This window comes from Falco punctatus (assembly GCF_963210335.1).
Source record: "Falco punctatus genome assembly, chromosome: 1".
Classification (NCBI taxonomy): Eukaryota; Metazoa; Chordata; class Aves; order Falconiformes; family Falconidae; genus Falco; species Falco punctatus.
In genome coordinates, this window is record NC_137580.1 from 94,227,420 (window position 1) to 94,244,849 (window position 17,430).

Below are 17,430 nucleotides of genomic sequence, written 5' to 3' on the forward strand. Positions count from 1 at the left end.
CCAGCGCCTTTGGTCCAACTTGATCCTAGACAGCAGGGAGAGAAACAGAACAAGGAGGCGAAAGGATTCAGAATGGGTTGAATAATGAGGACAAGACTAGGATATGTGATAAGTGTAACATGGAGTGCTACAGGAATCACAGCACCAAGCCTCACATTACTGCTCGCTGCTCGAAGCCCCTGCTCATTACGTGGTGCCTGGCTGGGTTTTTTTATTCTAATCAGAATGATAGGAAGTGTCGAACTCAGGATATTCATGTTGCAAATAAAATACAGCTTGCTTTTCTCTTTTTTTTTCTTTTTCTTTCTTTTTTTTTTTTGTGTGTGTGTGTGTGTTCTGCTTGCTTGTCTCTCTCTTCCTAGTTAATCATCTGGTAGAGATAGCAACAAAGAAAATCCCATCTGTTGCAACTAATTGCTTCATTTTTATTTGGTGTCCCAACATTTTAATTAGGTAATGGGACTACATCCCCTTCGTTGCAAATATAGGAAAAAAGAAAGAAATATATATTTCACAATCCTGTACAGTGATGGAGGACAAAAATACATGAGGATAGACTAGCTTGAAATTAATTTAGAGATTTCCTTTTGCTGTAAAAACTGTGGGCAACATGTTTCTATGCCTTTCCTATAGATGAGTTGGTAGGGATGTGTAGGACATCTGAATTACCGCATATAATATGCAGGAGAGTGTGTATATGTAATAATAAATGTGTTTTATGAAATGTGTTGTAAATCATTAATAATGATAGCATCAATTATTAATACCCACCCCGACCTCATGTTCATTTATTATTGCTTATCAATCTCCAGCATCTTCCATCCATTCCAAGCAGCACACAAATGTGATCGCAAGAGCTCGCTCACCACAGCGGATTTTTGTTACCCTTTGGGGAGGGGGTTTGCGATCTGACTCAAATTTACTGGGTCTGGGAGTAGTGCAGGGATTCACTTGATGTCAGGCAGAAAGGTGGGGCAGGTCCAGGGATAAAGCTAAGGGGTGCTGACTCCTAACCCTCTGCTTTAATTCACATATTCCTCTTTCCTCCTTGTCCACATGCTCTGATACACCCTCGTACACTCCTCCCTTCCTGGCTGTTATTTTAAAAATCTGATTGAACATATTGCTCTCCTTATCTTTGTTCCATAATTCTACAGCTCCCCTTTCTGGCCAAGGATTGAATAAGGCCAAACCGAATGGATTTTGCTCTCCCTCTCTCTCTCCAGGCAAACACTTTGCTGGATCTGGGGAACAGCTCAGCACGGGGCAACGCTTCCCTGGGCAGAACACGTAATCCCATCCAAGAGACAGAATTGATTACCATAATCAAGAGCTGTTACGTGGTGGCTGTTAGTACAATTTTGTCTTGGCAGCCGCTCAACATTTGATGATCGTTGAAACGTCCCTTAAAAGCCAGGCTCGTAAGCAGTTTAATAAAGCTACCCTTGCCACTTGATACATGCCTAACAGACATTGAGAAAACAAGGCAGCTACAGTCAATCTAATGCTGTTCCACATATAGAAAATGGCTCAGAGTTTGGGCATTTATTCTTTTTCTTTGCCATCAGTCCAGATTTCCCTGCACAGAAAAAAACCCCAAACACTACATTCCATTAACATTAAGTGAAACATAAAAATCGCATCACCAATGTTAATGGGAGCAGCTCTTCTCCACGCTGCTGAATCTGGCCTCTTGCATCTAAATCACGAGAGCCACAGAAAAAGAAATACAAAAATATGCAACTTTCAGGTGGTAGAACCTCGTGCTTCCTGTAAAGGTATTTAAATATGATAATCAATCAAAAGGCTTCAAGAAATAAAGAGATAAATAGTGGCCATAAATGTCCTTGAAAAATTGTATAACTTGGATGTCTGCAAACCCGAGGTCCGAAACACAAACCATCACGTCTGGCATATTTTGCGTGACTTAGACGTTAAGCTGCAAAATAACAGGACTTTAAATTGCTGATCTCTCTAAACCCTCTGTAAGCCGTTTCCCTTCATTCAGAATATATTTAGCAATGAGGATTTAAGCAAACTGAAATGTTCGAGGCAAATTCATTCCTCAAGTGACTTTACCGGTGCTGCACGACTGGGTTTGCCGTCTGTCTAAGATTGCTCACAGACTCCAAGCCAAATTGTGTACTGTCAGCTGAAGGCCAGAGAAGTCATCAAAATTTCTCCTAGAAAGAAGTGCCTCAGGTGTTTTGTGTCTTTCTTTACCTTTTCCAACTAATAACACCGCAGTGGCAGGGAAGGCTGTGGAGCATACTGAACACATTACTTATAAGGCATGTCAGGATCATTGTCGGAACAAACCGACATGATTTATTGCAGTGATGGAGTTGATGCATATTTGCAAGTGAGCTAAATTTAGCTGCTGACATAAGTTTCAGAGGTGGAGTCTGTAGACATGGCGCTGTTTCCGTATAAAGGCTGTGAGAGAGACTGCAGCAATCGTGCATCAATGTAGCGGAGGGTAAAATATGTGGGATGGATAAAACTAGTGAAACGTACTTTTGAACAAATTCTGAATCTTTTCTGCAAAATTTAATAATTGGGCGCGTCAGTACTGATAATATAGGACAAACTTTGTGTGGTTCCTTGTAGCTGCAAGAATTTGCTACTAGGATATTTCCCTTTGCAAAAATCAGATTTTGTGACATATTTTGAGAAGTTATTAGGCTTACATCACTCTGGCTGTAATTTAAGCCCTGTTTGTTGGGATGATTTTATTCAGCTGAAGATTACTGTTTACCATGGAACCAAAGAGCATGTGTAAAACCTTAGCCATTCCTTCTGTTGTTGAAGTCTTCAGCCTGAAATTTATGTAATTTCTTCATCACTTTGTACGGTGAGCTGTTGCAATCTAAATGGCTCGTTAATCCAGGTCAGGATCTGAGTGATTTCTGGAGCGCTTCCATGCAAATGTTTAAGGATACTCAACAGGTATCGTTCCCTTCTGAATCCATCCTTAGTGACTCTTCCAATACCATCTTGAGCAAGCTGTGCTGCAGGAGTACCCATCCCTGCAGCATCTGGAGCAGGAATACCTATCCCTGCGATCTGGAGCAGGAACCCACCGCTCAGGTGGCAGTTATTGAGAGATCAGGCTGTGATCAGATTTCTCATGACAAATTTCACTCTGTATCCTCTGTGTACTCCTCTCATCATCTTAGGCGGATGCCTGGTTTCTCTTCCAAGCTGTTGAGTAGTGCTGGGTACTGCTGCCTCCACTGTTGTTTCTCAGTCTAGGGTAAAGCATCCCCTGGTACAGGATTAAAATATCGTTTCAAGCTTGCCCACTGTTTTGAGCTAGAAGGAACATATATTTTTAAGTACCATTTGATGTGCTTGTATTAGTAGGTTTTTATAAATTTGTAAGCCACATGCACAGGTTTGAGACTCCTAATAATTTAGTGGCTGTGGGACTGGCAGTCAAGACACTCGGCTCTATCACTGACTCATTGTGTGACCTTCAGCAAGTCACGTACCTACGTGGAAAATATGAATCACAATCTAAACCCACCAGAATGCAGATTACCTGCAGGTCTGCTCTGAGGCTGCCAAACTGCTTTTGTTTTCTTCTTTTTTAGCATTAAAGAGATTGTTTGAGGGAGGAGGGTGGAGACTACGTGTGCTGGGCTGGCTTTCAGAAGGAAAGTATTAATTTCATGGTAATCAGCGCCATGGGCAGTGCATGGCAGGGATGCAGGCTTGCAAGTCTAATCTTTGGGTGTATCATTTTTTATGAAGGTGTTGCTCAGTACCTGAGAGACTTCCCTGTTTGTTGAATCAGCGGTTAAACTAGTGTCAAAGTTTAACAAACATTGGATAATTTATAGCTACTGTGGCATCTGGTATTTCCATCAGCTGTAATCGACAGACCAGGAAGACCATGACAAATGTATCTCTGTGAGGCTTTCTGCCTGTTTTAACACCCAGGTATCACTTGACAGGGTGTAGTTCACTGTCCCCTCACAGTTTCATGAGGGAAGAGGAGGGTGCTCAGGTCAGCTCAGCTCAGCCGGACACATGTATTTCTTTACATTCTGAAGGACGATAAGGGGAGTGACGGGTGTGTCGCTCCCCTGAAAAGTTACGCCCCTTCGCCACCTAACCACATGCAAATGAATTTGCAGATACCGGCCAAAATGTAGAAGGAAGCTAGGCTGGCTTTTGGTTTTGGCCATGTATGGTAAACGCTGTGCAACGTGGGCACTGATCGAGCATCATTCATCCGCTCCTTGAGTTCCCCAGAGGAACAGAAACACGCAGCCTTCGAGAGCGCTGGTACCCGTGAGCCGTTTGCTTACAGAGGTGCTCACCTTCTTGCTGTGTACCACATTAATAACTGCGAGCCTCTGCCATCCAATAGTGGATATAAAAAAACCCAAAACAACCTGTTCACAACCACAGAAGCCAGCATCCCCCGAAGCAGCTGTACTTTTAGCGCAATGGGGAGAATCTCTGGTTTCAAGCTACTGTCCCATGCTTCTCACCGAAGTGTGATTTTTAGCAAGGGGCTCAAAGCGATCGTTTTGTCACCCCCTCCCCAGCAGCCGCAGGCCCGGCAGCTCAGCGTGCCTTGTGGAACTGCTGGGTCTCCTCAGTGTTCCTCTGTGTCCTGCCTGGCCGAGGCCTCCGAGGCCACATCTCGGGGTCTTGCCTCACCGCATCAGCGCTCCCAATTTTCCATTTTGTTGCCGAAGTGTCCCGGACCCTCCCCGTCCTTTTGCCGGTACCACCTTCGCTCGCACCCCGGGTACCCCAAGCAGAGGACGGCAGCGCCGTCCCGGCGGGGCGCGGCAGTGGGACCCGTGAGGGAAGAGGCCTCAGCCAGGCTGGGGGGCGCCGGCCCGGCAAGGGGCTGAGTGCCTGAGCGGAAAACCGGGCTGCCGGGGCCGTGCCGGGGCACAGGGCGAGCCAGAGGCCGCGGACTCGGCCCCGCTCCCCTCACGGAGACCGCGGCCCGGCGAGACTCTCCCCGTCCGCCCGCGGGCAGCGGGAAGGCAGCTGGCGCCGCGCCGCCATTGGCTAGCCGGGCCGCCACTCACCCGCCGCTCCCCGCCCTCCGCCGAGGGCACCAAGGCGGGGCCCGTCCGCCGGGGGCGTGCCCAGCCGCTCAGGGGGCGGGGCCTCGGGGGGCGGGGCCTGTCGCCGGCGCTGCCCGCCCCCGCCCCGCGGCGCTCAGTCGGGCGGCGGCAGGCGGCGGAGGCGGCTCCGCCGGGCTGAGGAGCGGACGCGGGGAGGCGGCTCGGGATCGCGGTGCGCGGGGGGCGGGAGCGGAGCGGGGTGGGGGAACCGGGGAGCGGGACGGCGGCCTGCGGCGCGGCGGGGGGCGGCTGGCGGGGCGGGAGGGCGGCGGGCGGCCCGGCGCGGGAGACGGCGGTGCCCGCGGGAGGGCGGACGGGCCGGGCCGGGCAGCGAGGGCAGGGCAGGGCAGGGCGGGCGGGGGTCCGGCCGGGCGGGCTCCTCCTGCGCGGGGCCGGCCGCTGTCCTGAGGCGGCGGCCCGCTGTCAGCGCCGGGCCTGCGGCGGGAAGCGGCCACGCTCGGCCGGGGCTGCGCCCCCGCTCGCCTCCTTATTAGGCAGCGCCGCGGGCCCGGGTCGCCGCGGGTCCCCGCACCCGGCCGGCGGCCGCAGGTTGCTGCTGGGGCCGCCCCGGGGCCGGGCTGCCTCGCCGCCGCCGCCGCATACCTGATGCCCGCCGGCCGCCTTGGGCAAGGGGAGGACCGATTGTTGATTTTTTTATCCTTCTGTTCGGCATGCGTTTTCCCTTTCCTCCCTCCCCTTTTTCCTCCCTCCCCTTTTTCCTCCCTTTTTCCCCCCTCCTTTTTTTCCTTTTTTTAATTTTCCTCCTTCTTCCCCCTTTTTTCCCCCTGTGGCAGCAGCTCAGTGGCACCGGTGGGTGCGGGTCACCCCCAGAGCACTGTGTCCCCGCTGCCACCCTGCAGCGTTGCAGAGGACAAAAGATGGCTGGAGGGTTTAGTTCTGTTCTTTTCATTTTTAATTCCCCGTTTTTCTTGATGCTCCTGTTGACCGGCTCCATGTCACGCCGTTATTAATGGCTCTTTAGAGTCTATTCGGGAGATGCGTAACGTCCTGGGTTGTGTGACATCTTCCTGGGCTTTGCTTTTTCTATGCAGAAAGCAACGTTAATAGCAAGCTGTCAGAAGCCGGAATTTAAAGGTCAGTATTTCTCCCTGCTTTGTGAAATTAGCCGTTTCTGCGCTCGGGAGATGCGGAAAGGCATCGGACATGCAGCCGCACAGGCGTTCAGCTGTAGTACCCCAGTCTAGACAATGTGATGCTGTGACTGCACAGGAGACAGCTCTAGAAAAAAAAAAAAAAAGAAAAAAAAAGGACTGAAAGCTGACTGGAAACAAAAGTAAAACTGATTGATGCAGTTTTATTGTTAAAGATAAGTGATATGCATTAGTGTCGTGTTGTTTTTTGGGTTTTTTTTAATAGTTTCAGTCCTGTACGGGTTGGTTTGAGCACGCCTGTTCATGCAGATGTGCATGTGGCTTAGTGTAAGCAAGACCAAGGATGTTTGCAAAATGAAAAGAGTGATGTTTTGAATATGCTAGGCTGGCTTTTCAGTTTGCTGATAGCGATTCTGATTGAATTTTAGGCCAGGCTGTATCCGACTTACCTGCCGCTGACCTCTCTCTTCGTGCGCCTCTAAGCGCGTGCGTGAGGGAAGCGCTGTGCCTGCTGCAAGTGTGGGAAAATGGTGTGAACTGGCACAGGCCCTCCTGCGAGAAGTGTCGTCCTATGTGCTGCATGTGCGACAGCTAGAGAAAACAGCGGGTATCTTGTGCGTGAGGCAGGAGAGGATATATTTTGATTTTCATTTGAATACCAAGCATTGAATCATCTTTTCTGCTCAAGGGGGAAAAAAAAAAAAAACAAACCCACCAAACCAACCAAAACAGATGGCTGTGCACTCACCGAGACATTATATTGCAGCTAATATTCGTGTTTGCTGAAGAGAGTGTACACAAAGGTAGAAGAACAAATACTCGTAGTGATGAAGTCAATGCATGTTTATTTCACGTATATACATTTCTAGTATTTTCAGTAGCCGTAGTTAAGACCTGACACACTCGGGTACACATCAGGGAGCATTTGCTTTGTGTTTGTTTTAATCTAGCACTTCATAATATTAATTTTTCAATGGTCACTCGCAGCTTTTTGTACAGATTGCTTTAATCAGCATTTGTGTGTCTGTGTTCTGTGTTGGCATTACTCTGTCTTCTAGTGAGCTGCCTTTTCAAACATCATTGGATTTTTTCAAGTTAAATCTTCATGCTTATTGCATCTGTCACTTCTGGGATTCACTCCAAGCAAAAGGCAGAGATTCAGCTTAATGGCAATGAGAAGGAATGCACAGAAGGGTAAAATATCAGCCTTCCTGAGTGATGCAGCAAAGGACACAGAGAGATCTGCCCTCAGTAGCTGTTCCATGCATCATGTTCAAGTTTAATATTAGACTTTAATGACAGCTTCATAAAACGGCTCATTAAAGCACAGCGTTGCATTTTGATCGTAAGAGAATTTATGTTATTGGTTTTAACTTGATTATTGATTCCGAGGGATATGACTAGTATGCCAGCTTCCTATTTTGAAGACATGAGCAAAACACTTCCTGGCCTGAGTTTGCAGCTTGGTGAGGTCATCAGCGCACCACTCCCAGGGCTAGGAATGTCCTTTTGGGCAAACTCACAGGCACTTTTTCACTTGACTTTTAAAGTGTGGGTTTGTTTGTTTTGATTTTGTTTTACCGAGGCTTTTGTGATAATCTCAGTCCTTCTCTAAGGATACATTGGAATAGAAACTCACTGAGGATTTGAAGTGCCCCAGTTTAAGCATTTACAGGGCATGTGAACAAGAATTAAATGTCTGTGTTCTCTTCTAGCGCTTTCCCTGCAGTCTCCCCCACCTAATATTTTTGGTCTGCTTATATGCTGGTTGTTAACTCTGAAGTAAGTCTGATTAGAAACAGCTTAGAGCTTCAGTTTGCAGTCACCCTGGTTGTGTAGCCACATGTGAGCAGTCAGATTGTTGGTGACTTTAGGCTGACACGACGCGAACTGATATTTATGCGCAAGTGCAGGTGGTGGCGGCATTGCTGGGGTGAACGTCACGTTGAAAACGAAGGGAAAAAGGTTTAGGTTAGCTGAAGGGACTCAGGATGGCTGGCAGTGAAAGGTGATCATTCTGGATGTGTTGAATATACCGGTTGCTGGGCCCTTTCTATTTATTTGCTGATAGGATTGCTTTGTTCTAGTTTTCCTCACGTGAGTAACTCTACTAAAAATGGATGATTTGTTTCTTTCTGAGGCTATAATTCTTCAGTACGTGACTTTATGTGTGTTTTTTTAGATGACGGCATTAGGCTGGTAAAATACCAGGGTGACACTAGAATTACTCAGCTCCTTGGTGTCAACCCAAGGGGTCCCACCGGCTGCTCTGGCTTTGTGCTGGAGGGCTCTCTGGTGCACAGGCTGGTGCTGATGGTCCTCAGAGGAGCAAATGTTCTGGAGAGGTTCCTAATGGATTATATCAGCCATTAGTTGTATTACCAGCCGTTAGTTGTGTACATGCCCGTGTGGGTTTGTGTAGTGAGTGCAAAGGTGATCAGAATTAATGGCTGGATGTGGAGGTAATGATGTAGCTATGAAGTAGAAGGTGACTGTTGGGCAAACAGGTACATTTTACCTTACGCCTCTCCCATACAGTTCTTCATGCCAGTAAGATGGAGGTAATCTCTTTACAGCAGACATCTTCGTAACAAGTCACTTAAGTGCTCCTGAAATGGAAGAGGGTTTTGTGATGGAATACCATAAATGCTTTAAAACCCTCCTCTGTAGGTCAGGAACTTGACAGAGGAATAATGAAAACAGTATCTGCTGCTGCTGCCGCCTCTGAAGCGGCGGGGAAAAAAACCCCGTGCTGCTCTTTCAAAGGCTGCCAGCCTGCTGATGCTTTCATGGTGCCCATCGATAGAAGAGGTCTCCTTCATTTAGAGGTGACAAAGTAGAACATGGGTCTTTGACCATTTTTCCCTTTTTGCTAATGAGTTAGACAGCAAGGTAGAGTCGTCTGCTTTGGAGAAAGGACAATAGCATTTCTTCAACATTATTTGCTTTGTCTTAATCCACGTTTTGTTGATGATAACAATAAATGATACGTAATATACTTTTTGCTAGGAGCATGTAATGACTCTTGAGGTCTAGCACTCAGTGGGAGAAGCTGGATGTGGTTGGATCAGTTATAGTGACTCTGTTTGACATTGAGCTGGGCCTCTCAATCCATCATAATTAGGTTTTTCTTGTTTTTCCTTCTAATAATTGAATTTGAAAAAGCAATGGAAATAAAATTAAATAGTGGTGGGATCTGACTTAAAGTGATTAAGGTTCAGCCTGATGCGGTCAGGCGTGCTGAGATGAGCTCACAGCTTTCGTCTGGAGTGCTGCTGAGCTGCGCTTAAGGCCAAGTGTTCCCTTTAGGAGGGATCCTGGTTTCCCAAATCTTGGCCAGCCATAGCATCTTTGTATGTAGTCTCTGTATGTACAAGCACACGTGTAATCAATCTACAGTTCTTCTTTGCTGAATATTAAGGCAAACCATTTCTGCAGCCTTACCAGATGTACCTGAGCAGGATTTGAGAAAACTGCTAAAACTGCACCTCGTTTGCATCCATGCATGAACCGAGGCAATACACTTCACCTGTAGTCCCTGGAAAATGGACTTCAAATGTCTTTGGTCGGAGTATTTGGAAATGTGGGAACTTCCCCCCCCTTCCCTCTCCATCCCCCTAGTTCTGCATATAGTTGCCATAGAGACTGTCTTCTGGAGTCCTTGAAAATCCATTGTTTATCTCACAAAAATGTATAAACCTGCTGTATTGAAACATGGCATTTTGAAGCATCCTGTTCCCGTGCAAATCTGATAGGGACTCGACATCCTACGGTGCTGCAGATTTGGGTATTGGACATGTGTCAGGCACAATCAGACAAACAGATAATGGGTATAATTAGCACCACCAGAGATTAGCAGGCAGTAACAAATTCAGGCTGTAGTAAGCACTCCATCCCTTGGGAGCCAGGCAAACAGGCACTGCTGGGCAGATGATCACTTGATATGGCAGATAGTCATCAGCAAAGGCCCAGTACTACTTCTTGAAGTTGCCTTTTTTTTCCTCACCTTTCACAGAAAATACTTTAAAAGCTCATGGTTTGTTAGGTCATGCTGGAGTCTTGAACACCCAACTGACTCGGGGTATATACTCGGCACTTACTTGGCATTTTTCATCATATGATGGCCAGTCAGTGCTGCAGTTGTTTCTTGTAGTGACCGGTATATCCTTGCTTCCAATTTGGAAATGTGAATTTCCATTAATTAAGCATTTTGCTCAGGGCCTTGCAGGTACTAGGCTGAGAATGCTGCTAGCGTATAATACTAAGTGTAGTTGTTGCTTTACAGATGGCTCGTCTATTTGCACCAGCACACATGGTGGGATGTGTGTGAGTATGGATAAATGACCATCCTTACACCTAACTTTTCAACTGCTGATTTCTTACTGCAGTACTTACGTTAATTATACCGTATCTTGGAGGTTGGAGTAAATGAGCACCAAGATGTCTTGTTCAGAACAGGAGGTGGATTAAATTTTTTTGAGTTTTTTCAGTGATTATTCTTTTTAAGGTTTATTTTCATTTTTGGATCTGCTGAGATCAGTTTGCAAGGCAGGAAAAAAAAAAAAAAAACAACCTGAGCCAGCTCAGGCAAACATGAGTTGCCAGACGTACTTCAGCAATATCTACTTCTGCTTTAGCACAGCGTGAAGTGTAGGCACAAAACGCTTCTCCCTGAGTGTCGTTGCGCCTTTCAGCATCGTTTTCCTGGTCGCTTTCTGGAGCAATTTGTTAAAAGTTCTGCTGTTGTTTAAAGGTGGGCTATCTGGGTTTGGCTGCTTCTTTCACCAGGCTTTGGGTGCACGTGTGTTATCTCTATACTCTGCGCTTTGCTCCCTGATGTTTCTTTTTGGGGGGTAAAGGTTATCTTTTTGTTCTTTACATCCAGTGCTTGCCACACTGATCTTGTGGTCTACTAAGGGGATTCTTAAGCGCTATGAAAGATCGCGTAAAAACCAGCTGGGGCTTATCTCAGTGTAATACTCCCTGTTGTTTTGGCTGGTCTCCTCCAGAGCTGCTGTAAATGCCACAGGGACTCTCAGAGGGCTGGAAGTGTGGGTTGCACGCGCAGTAACCTGCCTGTCAAGCCAACAGGTGAGTAAAGCTTAAAGGTCATCCAACGCAGGCTGCAATTCTTCATGCCCCTTACTGAAAACAAGTTCCTCAGCTGAGAGTAGCCAGCGGGAAATCAACCTTCACCCAGCGTATGTTGGGGTACGGTGCTCCCCGTCAGGTAGCAGGGAGCTGCCCTGGGGGTGTTGGGGACAGCAGGTATGCCCCTTGTCCTTGGCACAGGGAGCCTGTGGGTGTAGGAAGATGCTTTTCCTTCTTGCGCCTGAAATCTTTCTTTGTATTGTAGCAGGAAGGTTTATTAAAGCTGCTTGCTAAACTAAGTTTTCTTAAGTAAAATTTCTTTTTTTTTTTTCTTGCCTGCCTAGAGAGGCGAGAAAGGTGCTGCGTGTTGTGCTCGTGGTTTGACACCGGCTCACCCAGGTTGCTGCCCTCTCAGCTACGGTGAGCGACAGCCGGGGCTCTGCCGCAGCACAGGACAGCAGCCTCAGCCTGAAACAGATCAGCGACAAAGAACATCTGTAGGACAGAGGAAATGTGTTTGAACTTGGAACCCTTTGCTAAAACAGATGTTTGAGGAGCTGTAATTGGTACCACAAGATAGGGATTTAAAATCAAGTTAGCAGACTGAGCGATCTGGATTTGAGTTTTAGCCTCCTCCAGTCCCTTCCTCCCTCCCCCAGCCCTGATTTCAAATTGCACGTTGCGGAAATGGGACAGAATGACAATGGTACTCTTTGAATTATAGGCTGCTTGGCCAGAAGAGCTGGCAGGACAGCAAATGGAAATGTGGAGAAATACACGCTGGTTCCAACTGTGAGCATTGAGATTCATTTTTGAAGCTTATTTCAACAGCATTAAGATCTGAAAAGTGTTTGAGTTGTCCAGTCTGAACCTTCTGCGTTCTTCTACATTGAGGATATTGTCTTGTCGTTGACAATTAACTGTTGTTGGTTTGTTGTTGAGAACATCAGAAGCCATGCACTGCGAGTGCCTCACTTGTTGGGCAGGTGTTATGGAGTAGCTTGAGAAGTGAAAGTCACTAAATTGGGCCCCGATATTTTTTTTTTTATGTTATATATTAAATTTAATGAAATTTAGCCAGCATTTGGACGAAGGTGTTTCTCACAGTATGCTAACCAAGCCTGGTACTACTTTCTGGAGTAGTGTCTCTGTTCAGAATTGCAGTGTGGACTGCACTGGTCTGTGCTGTAACTCCACTCTAACCGTGACATTCTCCAGGTCCCTGGCCCATCACATTTGTCACTACAGAGCTGGAAACAAACTTCAGGCACTGCCCCAGCCCTGTATGGCTGCAGTGCTGGGCCAAGCGGCGCTGCCATTGCACTCGGCCATCCTGCTCTTCTCTGCTCACATCCCCCAAGGCAGCCGCTGCCTTCTCGGCAGGCTCCCGGCAGGTCTGGGTGTTGTGCTCCATCCCGGCAGACCAGCAGAGTGTTTGTGGTTGGGCAGGGCCATCTGGAGAATGCTGCATCCTCGCTTGGTCAGTCTGACTCACACTTGGCTGGGCTATTTGTGAGCCTCGGTTGTGCTGATCTGTTGTTTCTGCTTTATTTCTAAGTTGTGAGGAATTTGTGTCCCAGCTAACTTCGTGTTTATACCGGAGGGCTTGCTGCAGGTCTGGGTTTCCTGGTGGTGGCTCCTGGGCTGTAGTGCTCCAGTGGCTCTGGAAGGACTGGGACCTACAACCTTTTATCTACAAGGCTGTTTATCTCCTTAAAACATCTTTAATGTTGGTTTCTTCCTGTGGATACCATGGCATGTTGTAATTAAGGAATAGAAAGCAGTTTATCAAGTCCTTTGGAGATTCCTCCTTTCAATAAAACCCCTTGTCTTTTTTTTTTTTTTTCTTTTTAAGGAATTATCCAGTTAACTGTAAGCAAGGAAAAGCAGTGAAATGTTTCCAATGTCTTAAAGTCATTGGAGTTCAATAGGAAATGTACTTACCTTAGAAAATACTGTTAACCAAATCACCTTCCCTTCTGCACCTCTTCTTGAGAAATCCTGCACATGTTGTTCTTTCTGTGCTTTAGGCTTCCAGCACCTGGGTACTGCTGTCTGCTTGACTTCTAGCTTAAGTTCGTGATGGAAGAGGACAGAATTCATCCTGTACTGGAGTTGAGTTTCAGTTCTAGTGGCTACTGGTGAGCTCCCCTGTTGCACACGTAGTAAGACTGATGTTTGCCGCCTATTCCATTAGGGTACGTTTGATTGCTTCAAGTTGGAGGAGAAAATACAGTTGCATTCTGCTGTGAGCACTCTGTCACTGTAGTAAAAAGTGCTCATGCCTTAGCTGGTTACTTGGGAAAGGTAGGACCTGGTGGTGATATGATGAGAAATTAACGAAGCTGTGGTGGGAAGAGCTCTTTCTCTGTTTGTAACCACCGTCCTTAGCTGATACGAAGCTTTTGGCCAAAACCAGGTTCTTAAAAATAATTTAAGAAAAAAGCTTTCAATGCATCTCAGGAATATGGTCAGGAAGAAGCTTGCGTGTAACCTTCAAGAGAACAGAAGAATTCAGCAAATTGGGGTAGCAGTTCTGAACAGATTGATACTTCCTTGTTAGCTCTGTTGCGCTGATAAGAGAACTAGGTCAGCTCTATGGAGAAAGCATTTTATCTACATACTTCTCCTAACTGGAGTCCTGGCGCTTGGCTGTTGTGGCAGGCTGGCTGACTTGCAGCTCTGCACAGTGGGCTGTGCTCTCCATCTCACGTTTTCCCTGGGGTCGAAGTGTGGTCTGAAGCCCTGTTGCTTTCTTCTCTGTGGCATGTGCTGCTTTTACTGTGGGGGTGATGGAGTTCAGTCCCCAGGGGTGTAAGTAGCATCTTCCATCATGCTGGTGTAATGTCTCTGGCTGAGGTTCATAGGGCTGATGTTCAGCTCGGGAAGCTGCGTCTCTTGGCCATGGTTGAGGACACAGTGCGCAAAGAAGCATCTCTGTGTTTATTCCAGTGGAGAAAGTGGAGGAGAACAAAGGCTCTTGGAGGGGAGCATATGACAGGCTACAGCCTTCTGTGGTCAGCTGCTGGAACAGCGGCGTCTTAAGGTGGGAATCTGCCTGCTGCGGTGCAAGGCTTTTTCTCATTATCCAGTAAAGCTTGTTTGCTGCCCACCAGCTGTATAACTCTCTCTCTGGTGGCAGTGAAAGTGGAAGCTGAGATGCAGAGGTGCACCGAGGCACCTGGGGTGCTTAATCCACCGGTCCCCGTGTGCTCTTTTCCCCACATATATTACTTTATGAGGTTTTGTCCTGGGTTTCAGTGCTTCCCCCACTCCCTTTGCTCTCCTCTGTCTCCTATTTTCATTTTTACTAACCTTTTTTTGCCCAGCTAAATTTTGCTACATTGCCATCATCCAAATATCCTCCAGTACATCACATGTCACCGCCTGTGAGGGTGGCAGCTGTAGTGCCAGCTGACAGAAGACACTATAAAAGAAGAAAACCCCAAAGAGCACCCGTTCCTGCTCCTCAGCTGCCTCACCGTTTCAGACCCAGGGTTTGTGTAACTGCTGTGATGTTTCTCTTCGGTTACCCGTTATGGCCTCCTGCGAAATTATTTTGTGTAATGATTTTTGTGTGCATTCATTGCTTTAGCTTTATGGTAGATGACAGAGATTAAATGAAGTCAGACAATGCTCTCTGTTCGGGGTAATGACTTTCAACTGCGGTGTCCTTTTGTCACTGTAAATTATGGTAAATGATGTCATGTTAGACTGTAAAGATGCAAGGTACAAAGTGGTCTGAGTAGTAAGATCCCCCAAGAAGATGAATTGCGTATACCTGGAAATCTTTTAAGTGAAAATATCCATTGCCTCCTTAGCCGCAGCATGGGAGATGTGCACTCGAGACAAGCATGCACAGGGTAAACACTTAAAAAATAACACGTGCTTCTTGATGATGCCTGGAAGATTTAAGCATTATAGGCACTTCTGACTTAAGAGTTCTTTGTATTATGATGGTCTTTGGTAAGATTTTTTCAGGGTACAGCTCTGAAAAACAGAATCGTATCAAGTATTTCACAGGTTAGAACCAACACCTTGCACTTTGTCCAGAACAGCAATTTCAGCTTACTTTAATTTTGGATTGTGTTACATTTTTGAATGTGCTGGGCTCCCCAGTAGAGATATAATCGAATTCCCTGGTAGTTTGTGGTTTAGGTTCCCATCCCAAAATAGAATCTCGCCAGTGGTATAACAGCTGGAAATTTCAGTATTAAGTTCATATTCCAGCTTTTTGTCTTTAAAATGAAGTGAAATCAGATGGCAGGGTCTTGCTCAACCTAGACTAAAGTAACCAAAGACTGAAAATAATCTGTGCATAAATATGATGTCTTTTGGAACTGTGACCATCTGTAGCGGTGCTCACCTTTTGGTTTAAATAACTCCGAACATCTGAAAACAAAAGTTCTGTCAGCAACGGACTTAATGTGAATTGATTGGAAATGGTATACTAGAGGGAATAGCGGTAGGTTTAAAAGTAGAGGACTGCGTCAAGGTATTTGTGGCTGTTCTTTTTTTCTGCCAGAGGTTTCATGTGAAGTCGTAGGGCGAGCTGAAATTTTTGTGGCTGTGTGATTATTTTTTTTAATTATTTTTGTCCCCCCACTTCCTCCCTTGCCCAAATATGGCAAGATTTAATATCGCGAGACTGAGTTCATAGATTCCCTTAATGCTTGGAGAGGGAAATGAAGCTCTCCTTTAGCCTTGCTGGTGGCACATTCTGGTTCTCCACTGTGACAATGGTGGCGATTTAATGTCGTGGTCCTGAACTTGCTGGGGGACTTGTGCTCGCCTTGGTCTCCCATGGTGGTGAACATGCCTCTTCGGGGCTTGTCAGTCTGTGCTCATCTGGTTTCAAAGAATGGGTGCTCTTTGCTGCCCTGGCTATCTGCATGGCTTAGCTGGTAGAGCCTGCTTGCTTCCCCCATGGATGTGTCTCACTTTCCTTCCTCTGCCAAAGGTGTGCTGAAAAATGCTGTCCTTAAAATGATCTGGCAGACTTTTCTTCTGGATCAGTGAGTCTTCTGAGGCATTTCAAAGACACCATCCTGTGCACTATGCTAGGGCTGTAAATTATGTACGTGGAACACGTCTGCAACTAGACTTAAGCACACGGCGATGTATGTTTGCTTGTGTACAACATGCCGTGCACACGCGTGGGTTACAGAGAACCCACCGAGGTTGCACAACCAAGCGCTCGGAAGTTAAGAAATGCCATAACTGAGCAATTAGGAAATAACCTCGGTAACATTTGTTCCCTTTGTCACATGCGGTGGGGTACGGCTGTTGGTTGTGTCCCCGCTCCACCAGCCCCTTGCTCTTGGGCACGCAGCGATGGCTGCGGCGGTGGGATGGAGTCCTCCTTGCCTGTGTGGAACAGGAGGTGCGGTGGGATGGTGGTCTCTTTATGGCTTTAAAAATTCTGAATGCTTATACCCTCCCTTCCATATGCGGCTCTGTACCTTATCTACCATATGATGTTCAAAGTGCTGTAAAGAGTGAGTGACAAGGTTCCTTGTGGGCTCTTCTCTGGTGCTTACCTCCACGATGGCCAACTGCTCAGCAGATGTGGCTCAGCCCCACTGCAAGGGAGGATGTTTTCTCCGTGCTGGGGGCACTTAGACATCAGATTGAAACATCCATGGCCTGATTATCAGCTTAGGATTATAACGTACTTTCTCTTTTTTATTTAAAAAAAAAAAAAAAAAGTTTCAGCTCTGGGCACTCATCGCTTTTGCAGCTGAGGCCCGAGCATCTCAGCCCAGGTGTTTAGAAAGACCTTGGGCTGCATAGTCAATGCATCGGTACTCGAGAAACCCTTCCCCGCATCAGGCATCCGTGGCGTGGGCTGCCCCATGCTACAGTTTTACTGGTGGGACTGTCCCCTCGCCCTGCTGGCCCCAGCACCCTGTCTAACCCATAACAAATCAGGCAGGTGCCCCCTGGTATTAGTCATCATTCAGAACTGCTGCTGGTGGCATCGCCTAGAGTGTGTCTTGATTATTTTTTTTTCCTTATCTGCTTCTTTGTTAATAGTTATCTGAGACTGTACATTTATTCCAAAGCTGCCATTGAATCATATGCAACCTCTCCAGTAAGGCTCTAATTCTGAGTCTGGGGGCTCACTAGCA

General features: G+C 46.8%; 1 protein-coding gene across 4 annotated transcripts in view; it reads left to right on the forward strand.

Annotated features, from left to right (window-relative positions):
- CORO1C (coronin 1C) overlaps positions 1-17,430 on the forward strand; it is a 58,727-nt gene that overhangs the window by 8,465 nt on the left and 32,832 nt on the right. Inside the window, exons 1-2 of one of the 4 annotated variants that reach the window (XM_080373447.1) lie at positions 5,191-5,268; positions 6,149-6,191. The exons of 1 other annotated variant lie outside the window; for it this stretch is intronic. Coding sequence is in view for 1 of the 3 variants with exons in the window: in XM_080373445.1 (XP_080229571.1) it covers positions 5-81 (77 nt within the window). In the remaining 2 variants the exon portion in view is untranslated. Of the gene's footprint in view, positions 1-4; positions 4,732-5,148; positions 5,269-6,148; positions 6,192-17,430 lie in introns of those variants that run through there. 2 more of the 4 variants (XM_080373445.1, XM_080373446.1) reach the window with 2 other exon arrangements.